The sequence below is a fragment of the Neolamprologus brichardi genome, chromosome 13, assembly GCF_056152115.1.
Source record: "Neolamprologus brichardi isolate AB-2024 chromosome 13, ASM5615211v1, whole genome shotgun sequence".
Taxonomy (NCBI): domain Eukaryota; kingdom Metazoa; phylum Chordata; class Actinopteri; order Cichliformes; family Cichlidae; genus Neolamprologus; species Neolamprologus brichardi.
Window position 1 is genome coordinate 25,783,923 of NC_142116.1, and position 9,605 is coordinate 25,793,527.

The window sequence follows — 9,605 nt, forward strand, 5'->3', positions numbered from 1 at the left end:
TGAGGTTGGATGGATGGATGTAGTTGGGCTCACCTCACTGGTTCCACAGCTTGGACTCTGGAACCAGTCTACTGGAAAGGGCCTGAACTCTGTTCCAGTCTGGAGTTGCCATCACGGAAGGCGATAGTCTGGGATGGGTGTCCTTGTATTCACTCGGCCTGGACCTAAAAATTTGGGCTTTTACTGGTGGACGAGATCCAACAAGATTAAGTATCTTTGTGTCTTGTTCAAGAACGATTGGGAGAGGAGAGATTGACAGCTAAATTGGGACGCATCCCCAGTCTGTTATAATAAGAAGAGAGCTGACCATAAAAGCGAAGCTGTCAGTTTACCAGTCAGTCTACATCCACACCCTCACCTATGGTCATGAGCTGTGGCTAGTGACCAAAAGAATGAGATCACAGATACAAGTGGCAGAAATTAGCTTTCTCAGAAGAAGGGAGGCCTCTCCCTTACAGATAGAGTGAAAAGTTCAGTCATTCTAAACAGGCTGAGTCTAGAGCCTATTTAGAATTGCTCCACATGAAGGAGCCACTTGAGGTTGGTTGGGGCATCAGAGTAGGATGCCTCCTGGGTGCCTCTTGGGTGAGCCATGTATGCCCATCTGAAACAGGAAGGCTAAACTGGAGATAGTATGTTTATAGCACTAACAAACCAAAGTTGGACTTTGGTAGATCAAAGCCTAACTTTTAAAACTTTAAAAAATAACAACCCGCATAGGCACATGGAAGATGAAGAGATTTGAGAGCATTAAGAGAATACCAACAACAAAGACACGGCAGAAAACAACAGTCATTTTTTCTCTTATATGTATCAGTTCATGAAATCACACCAAGTTTTGAGTTTCCTGATGTGTTTTAGGTGCTAGACTGGGGTGAAAACAACAGGCAAAATACTGGAATGAACGAATGAATGAATGATTAAAATTTGAAGCAGCTTTGTAGATTATGTAAACAGTAAATGGAGCAGTGGGCTTAATCTCCTTAACTCCGTCAATGTTTCATTCCCTGAGTGAGTATAAATATAAATATCCTTGCACTGCAGTGAGAAATCAATGAGGTTTTACTAGCTAATACTTGGAATAACATTTCCTTAACTTCACTGAGTGCCTGTAATAAATAAAGTAATATCAAAAACATAATGAGGATTAATGATTTTGACTTTAATACTGGGTCATGCTCACTGGGAAGGCTGCTGTTAATTGACTGTATGGAAATAATGTTTTGTAAAAATAAATTTAACAAGGGTCATTTACACTTTCCTCTTCAGTTGAAACTGTAGAAGAAGGGTAGTCTAATCCCAGGAACTTTTGCCTGTTGTAATCTATTTGCTGTGAGGAGACATTCTGAGTTATTATAGAAGGTTTCTTCACTCCTGCCTTTCAGCAGTTTTTAAATAAATGATAACTGGCACTAAAAATGCTTTTCACACTTTCAAAAGATATTTTTTAAAAAACAACTGTGCTTCACCTTCACGTCCCCTTTCATCTCCTTCACCAGCAAGCAAAGGTAATCTGAGATGTGATTGGCAGAGTGCCACATATGTCCGGCCCCAGGCCGGACATATGTGGCACCCACTAGACCGACATTAGTGCTGCTAACTATAGTGTGAATGACACAGTGGTCTGAATTGCAGCTGTTACTTCACAACACACTCGATTGTTACTGCTTAACTGGCCAACATGATGTGATTAGGTATTGTCAGATTTATGTTTTTAGGGGAAAGTGGTGTCATTGAGGACATGTAGCACCATCTGCTGCTTGTATGTTTTTATCCCTCAGTTGTAAAAGGCTGACGGGGTATTCTCGTCACTCTATCGGGCGCGGTGTGTGTGGTCATTCCATTACAGTTACCATTTAAAAAGGTGGTATTCAGAATACAGTTACTTTGTTAAAATAAATGGATTACACGGTGGTCTTTTCCTGTTTCGTATGTTAGGCTGTCCCCTCTCTATTTTTGGTAATTCCACGCCGGTGGAAACCCAAACAAAACACGCATTAAGAGGCTCTAATTTCTGGGTCTCAATCTCGTGGTCCATGTCACCTCTACTTGCAGCCCGCATAATGACGTGACAAAATATTTTTAAAAATTGTTGTTCAAAAAATTATTTAATATGAGGGCAGTAGGCAAAGTGTTACAGGCATAGCCCTAAAGAATGTAGCCTCATGGGCAGTGTAGCCCAGTGGTAAGTAAGCTATTAAGACTCGACTGTACACCGTGTTCGTGTTTTCCTCCGAAACAATAAGCTCCGTTGGAGCAGCCTTTCAACGCCTCTCTCTGTCTCTCGCTAGCAAAGTTGACCCAGACAACAAAGTAAAGCTAGTTTTCAGCTACGAGCCCGACACAGAACCCGACGTATTAACCAGAGGTCCCTTTACTACGGTTCAGAGCAGCAGACCTGTTTTATTACGCGCAGAATAGTTTTCTATATGAGATCGCTGCAAAAAGTGCAGCCTTACCTAATGTCCACCCTACTGTTACTCATTTATATTAAGATTTAAAAATCTAGTTGGTATTGCTATGTCGAATAAACTTCAGTAATAGTAATAAATCACAGCAATAGTACATTCATGTAGTTGTAAAAAGCATGATAATATATTAAGTAATCCAAAGTATTCTGTTACGTTACTCTCATTGAGTAACGTAACAGAATACATTACAAAATACATTTTGGGGCTTGTAATCTGTAATCTGTAGTGGAATACATTTTAAAAGTAACCTTCCCAACACTGGCTGAGGGGTATCACTGGCAATCACGGGGCTATGCTGTTGTAATATTTACTATCTAAATAAACAAGGTCTTCTCTATAAAAGGCATTCTCTAGAAGTCCCAGTGTGCTGTTCCAGTAGCTTTACATAAAACTGAGCATCAAGAGGGGTCCTCGCGGAGGTGCCGTGTGCATGTGGATGCCGACATTTGAACTGTATGCTGATTAAAACCAGATACAGGCTGATACAGTGGTGACTGTATCCGTGGTTTTCAGAAAGAATTTTCAATTTTGTCTGTCCAACTTAAATGAGCCAGCCTTGAGAAGCTGCCATAAAATCTATGAGGGTGTACCCTTTGTATGAGGGTCGCTTCTGCTCTCACCACCTTTGGCTTTCCATTTTTATCCATGAAAAGGTCAGGGAGGTGTGCTCATATGGCAAAATACAATTTACTCCACACTGAAACAACATGTCCTGGACTGCAGTCATCCTGACAAAACAGTACTTCATACAAAATAAGACTCTTTAAAGAACAAAAATGCTTTAATGTTGCTTTGACAACAACCTCAGAGTTGAATGCATTTACTGCCATACTAAAAATGAAACAGCTACAAAGCCAAAGGGTTTGGAAACCAACATTACTGTCTCTGTCAGCTGGAGTAAAACGCCATGTAGCAGACAAAAGCACCAGTTTTTCACAGCCACAGGTCGAGTGCCTGTGTGCTTCTACGTAAATGGAGTGTCCGACGAGCATGTGCAGGAGAATCCTGCTAAAAGCCTCTTTGGCTCTTAGACTAACCTTCTGTCATAACTTTTCCATATTTCATCTCATGTTTCTGTTTTTGTAAATCAGATTGAGAGCTGGTCAGATGTGGGGCCGAGGCTAAAATGTTATGTTTTAGTTAATTAACACATACTGTCTAAAGTGTGTGTAAAATCGCACTGTCCCTCTGTTATTCACAGCAGCTTTAATCAGTTATCTCTCAAATACATCATACACCCCTCAACTTTACTTCAAAAATGTAAACATTTTAAGCACAACCTTGGTCATTCATTGTGCTTAACAGCGTAATTAAAATAAAAGTAAAAAGATGTCATGCATTTAGCATATCTCTTACCCTTTGTTTAGCACTTTTCTTAAAATTACCCAAAGTATTTAATGTTCTGTTGCCAACTAATGATGATAATAATGTTTTTTTCCTTAGAATGCCACATGGCTCTGCTCTTTGACCAGGTTCACAACAAGGCCAGTGTTCTCCGTCAGTCCAAACTTGGCAAGCAAAGGAGGTATCAAAGAAGTTAGAATGAATGAAATACTAAAATTTTCCGTTTCTGTTTTGCCTTCCTAAAGCATTTTCCAAGTTTTTGTTTTTTCTTGGCAGTATTTTTGACTGTTTGCTTGGTAGAGGTTTGTAGACAACATTTACTCTCTTTGTGTCTTTATTTTCCTTCTCTCCAGTGCAGGAACGGTGGCCCTGCAGAATCCCGTGGAGACTGCTCTGCTGCTCAGTTTGAGTGGTGCTGGCTGTATTGTCCTGAATCAGTGGCACAGCAGCTTTCAACAGAACACACATAATGTGACCGCTATTTTAGACAGTAGGTTTTAGGCGTGTATTTAAAACGTTACATTACTGCGAGCTGAGATTGTAAATTAGTATGTGTAAATATTTACTTTGCACCTGTGGGTATTATTAGACGTTACATTAGCACTGTGTGTGTGTGTGTGTGTGTGCGTGTGTGTGTGTGTGTGTGTGTGTGTGTGTGTGTGTGTGTGCGCCACCACTTGCAGATATACTAAGGATTCAACAAACCTCTGGCCAGGCCGTACATGCCCTCAGAAAAGGGGACAGTTCAGAAATACCACAAGGTATTCACAAGGTCAAAGGATCAAATGGTACTATAAATATATATGTATATGTAGCTTCACTTTTGCATTCTATTTCTATTTATTATTAATGCATTCAATTTGCATGCTTATGCTCTTTGAGTACAAAGAATCACTATCTATAAATTCTGTTTGATCTATATTGAGCAGAATCGTTACATAAATAAATATAGAACTGGTAATACTGCACAAAAGGAGCAAAATTCAATAAAACTTACAGTTAACTGCTTTCTCTGTAGATCAAGAGCTCCTCGCTGTCTCAGAGGACAGAAAGGAAGGTGATGATCAGCATGAAATGGCTCTCCCACCATCTGCCTTCAACTGCGTTCTTTATGGCCTTCCCAACTTTATTGTCATGTGATAATCTGGATATCCTCAACTGAAGCTTCTTTATTTAAGAAAAAGATTGTTGATTCGTTACTTGCATAGACATTTTTGGTCTCAGTAGTGATTTTACTACTCATGGTAGTGCCCAACTGTATAAAATAAAAATGTTACTTCACAGCAAACAAAAAATAAAAGCTTTTAGTGCTTGGGGAGTTGATACCTTCCAGTGATTTATCCTCTTTATGATTGATGTCTGTACCTGTGGGACGATGGAAATAAAGTAAATTTAGAAATTTGAAAGAATGATCCGCTGTTTCTAGCAGAGGTACCCGAAGTGTGCAGGTGGGTGTTATAGGTTTTACTGTGCTACATTTAGTTTAAAGCTTTAGTTTATTTTTTGCAACAGTTGCAAACTACCAAAGTATCATTAATGTCTTTGCCTCGTCTTTGCAATGGCATACAGAACCTGCATATTAATGTGAGATTGGGTGGTGTAGTGGCTAATATTGTTACATCATAACAAGAAAAGGTCCTGGATCAAATGTACCGGCTGTTCACTCCAGGTGCTGTGGCGCCTCTCACGGTCCAAAGGCGTGAATATTAGGTTAATTGGTCATTTTAAATTGTGAATGATTGTCTTTCGCTACGTGTTGGCCCTGCAGTAGACCGGTGAACTGTCCAGGGTATAGTCTGCCTTTCTCCCTGTGAAAGCTGGGTAAGCTCCAGCACCCCTGCAACCCTAAACTGGATGAGTGATTAAGAAAATAAATAGGTAGATGAATTTGAGAACGGAGCCTGAAAACAGTGGCTGATAGTGTGGCTTAGTCTTGACTGTAGTTAAGTAGCTTCACTACAGTTCTGTTATTGCTTTTTCTCAGAATCTCACCTATACAGTATAACCAGTCGATGCTGATTTAGTCTCTTCTACGCGGCATCTACCAGAGTTCTTTTGTTTTCCCATGTCAGGCTGTCAGTTTATTTGATTCTTACAGAAGCATACAGTGAAGCTTAAAATGACTGTAAATGTGTACACTCATTTTAGTTTAAAGAGTGTCTTTATCAGACATTCCAGTACTCTACATTTTAGTTTAATAAATGTCCTAAATTTAAGCCTTGAGAAAAAACATATTCTCACTGTGAGAACAGTATACTCAGAGGTTTAAATGTGACTCTATTTTATTGTAACTGACTGAGATTCAGCTCAGCCAAAGCTAAAATTAGCAAAGAGAAAAGAAGTCTTAGCTTTCTCCCCATATGCAGATAAAAAACACCTAACCTGCACATGTACCAAGGTTACAAAATCATCTTATCAGCATTTCTAAAGCTTATTAATTAAGACACCTTATTTTGCTACTCCGTTGCCAAAGTTTTCGTTCAAAAGAGAATTTCTACCAAGAAATAGTCGTTTATAACGTTTATAATGTGTCTGTTTTTTTTGTATGAATTCAATAGAGAAGAGAATTTAATCAGTCAAGTTAGCCTTGTGCTGGTGATACACAAGTGGATTATTTTGCAGCAGAGCTAGTCTAGCTGGTTTTCTGTGCACCAAGTCCTTGCCCACTAAGTCTTTTTTCACCTGTTTAGCAGGAGTGAGGCTGTTGGAGGTGTCCCCGGTGCCTCAGCGGTCATGTCAGTGGGGGGATAGGGTGTTTTCTCTGTGAATTTCACATTCCCGTGAAAGATTATAGTAACGCTTTACTGCCTGTCTCTGCTTGTTATTAGCAGTACTCATTTAACATTTTCAGACGATTAAATATCTAGGCCGGGACACAGCTTTTGGGTCTGACTTTAGTAGAAATATATCTATTTTCTTGGTATATCTGTGACTGAATTATTTCTTCTTACCTTGTACACATAACTGTTTCTCTCTCCCCCTCTCTGTTGTTTATTGATCATGAGCAATGATCAGCTGTGCAAAAAACCACAGCTTTCTTTCATAGACACAGAATAAGAAAAGTGTGAAGGGCCCAAGTGTTATCTCACTGCCTTATCAGATGACAAATTTATGTAGATGTGGCCAGTCTCCGACACTTTGCCCTTAGCAGCATTCAGACTGATTTAGCTGATTTGTGTCAAGCCCAAATGTTGCTTCACGATGTCCTCAATCAGATATCGATTACAAGATTAGAGCATTTCTTCTGTGAAGACAGCGGGATTGTAGTGCTGTGTGAGTTGTGATAAACACAATACTGTTAGAACAAAATGCTGATTTTTACACAACGTTTAAGAAATTATTGTTTCAGATCATGTGTTGCCAAAGTCTAGACAGTGTTATTTTGCTGATGACATTCAGAGTAATTTGCCAGGATAAGACTTTTCTTCTTCCTCACATTCTGATAAATAACTACTGCTCACTATCTGTCACTGCTGCCTTTTTCTTTCACTTTTCACCCCTCAGGGCAGAAAAACAGATGTCTCCCTCAGTGCACATGTGCATATACACACGGACACTAACATGTCAATCTCTAAGAGCTTTAAGAAGAAAGCTTCACACTCATTTCTAACCCAGTTAAGCATTAGGAATATACACACACACCAGCCAGATAATGCTCTTCCTAAGTCTGTCGTTTGACCTTTATTTGCTGTATATATGTAACTAGGTCAGACAGAGGTCTTCACTGGGCAGTGGATTTGTAACACAATAGAGGGAGGCGAGATACAAGGATGGGAAGAAAGCACGCTGCTGTAAGTACTGCTGCATTACTAATTGCAATGGGAGCAGTGTGTCTGCTGCCCTGTGAGTCTCTGCTGGGGTGAAAACTGGCTGGATCAGGGTTGATGAAGGGGAAGAAGTTTGGCTTTCCTGAGTATGTAAGAGGAGGCGGCAGATTTACAGTTACTTGTGTTGTAATGTGTTCTGTTTGGCGTTTTGTTTTGTCCTACCATGTAATGTGTATTGGAGGACCTTATATTGTAAATTTACGTCTTTCAAAAAAGCGTCCTGTCAAAACTGGACTAGACTGCAGTCAGGTTGAAGGCCCATAATTAGATAAAGCTGGAATTGTAATGAAGCTTTTGTAATTTACAGACGTGTTTGTGTTTAACAAATTAGTCATTATCAGTTGTCGACTGTAGATTGAAGAGCAAGAACACCAATTTAAACCTTGATCTGAAGTGAAGGGTTCTGAATATTTCATGAAATATGTCCTGCTTAAATAAGGCCCTTAAATGGCCTTCACCTCTCCATAGAGAAACCAAACTCAGTCAAACAGTAGTTGCATTTCTTGATTTGGCAAAAGCAATTACATCAAAGAAAAACATGTAATTGTTTAGATAAACTGCTGCATTTACCTATTTACGGGTAGCATTCAAACCTATAAAGTAGAATCCAAAATAGAGTCAGAAAATCAGATCAATTCACTTATATGTGTTTATGCTGAATTTTGAATTACAGCTGTATTTAAATGTGTAAATAGCCTTTCTGATATTAATGAATGTATTTTAGTCTTTAATTAATGTTTCAGGCAGCAGGGAGAGTATTACTCAATATCAATATTTACCCAAGACATGATATTATGCTTAATGATTTTAAATATAAAATTTTATTTTTTGAAAATGAAAATGAGTACATCCTGGAGCTGCTGGGATTGTTATATAACTGTGTATAACCATTATATCCATTAAACACTGTCCTCACTGCTGTTACATTAAAAGAAACTCATATCTGCCATCTATAATAATAACTGTCAATGTATTTCTAAATTAACATTTAGAACACAACATGCTTATGAAATAATTTTTATGTTTTTATCAACTCGTGGAGCAACACTTAGCCCATCAACAATGTCAAATCTGTATCTGTTTATGATAGGCACTGTAATGCTTTTAGTTAAATGCCAACATTATAATGTTTACCATGTGCATCTTGCTTTAGCATATTTATTATGTGCAACTTAGCATAAAATAGACCGAACAGCTTCGATGAGCAGGGATAGCACAAGCTTTGCAGGTTAATTAGAGAATGACATAAACCAGCAGGTGAGGGTTGATGAAGGCTGCTGTAAATGCATAAGAATGATCCCCTAAGGACTATTATTGTGTGTTTCCAGCCTTACATCAAACAAAAGGATGACTGCCATCCCTACAGCGATAGTAGTAGTAGTAGTAGTAGTAGTAGTAGTAGTAATGGTGCTGCTGAAAAACTGTATATATACTTGCCATTTAATTTCTTCAGAACTTTTCTAAAAATAAGTGAGAGCAAGAAGTGAACTGCTGCCTCCCAGGTTCTTGCTACACGATATGTGAGGAAGGTGCACAGATGTGGAGGAATGAGGTGCACATGTTTGTTTAACCATGGGCTAATAGTTGAAAGATGTTCTGTGTCTGGCAGTTGGTACAAGGTCATGGACAAAGAGTAAAACCGCATCCACTTATCAACAAGTAAGCTTGAACTGCCGATGGTTGCGGTCCTTCCTGCATCATTTATCTGTTGCTTTTCATCTTTTTTGGCGCTTCAGTCAGACTGCATCTGTAGATTAGTTATTTTGAGTTACAGTACATCTCACAATTTTGAGCTGACTGAGACTCACAAATACTGTAGCACTTTATCTTGCATCCACTTCAGAAATCCAACATTTTTCCCTGTCACATTTGTAATGCCGACCAGTTTGTCCCACTCTTGAATTGTCCCACGTGCAAAGATGAGTTACTGGGCTGGGTCATGGACATCACAGCTCAGTTATCT

At 39.1% G+C, this 9,605-nt stretch overlaps 1 protein-coding gene across 7 annotated transcripts in view; it reads left to right on the forward strand.

Annotated features, from left to right (window-relative positions):
• The window catches only part of cfap46 (cilia and flagella associated protein 46), a 65,649-nt gene extending 60,458 nt beyond the window's left edge, over positions 1-5,191 (forward strand). For 5 of the 7 annotated variants that reach the window (XM_087850373.1, XM_087850367.1, XM_087850368.1 and 2 more), the window contains exons 56-59: positions 3,915-3,996; positions 4,169-4,305; positions 4,499-4,603; positions 4,834-5,191. In XM_087850373.1, coding sequence (XP_087706499.1) covers positions 3,915-3,996; positions 4,169-4,305; positions 4,499-4,603; positions 4,834-4,955 — 446 coding nt within the window. In that variant the 3' untranslated portion in view covers positions 4,956-5,191. The remainder of the gene's footprint in view (positions 1-3,914; positions 3,997-4,168; positions 4,306-4,498; positions 4,604-4,833) is intronic. The other 2 variants (XM_087850371.1, XM_087850372.1) reach the window with 1 other exon arrangement.
• The last annotated feature ends 4,414 nt before the right edge of the window (positions 5,192-9,605 follow it).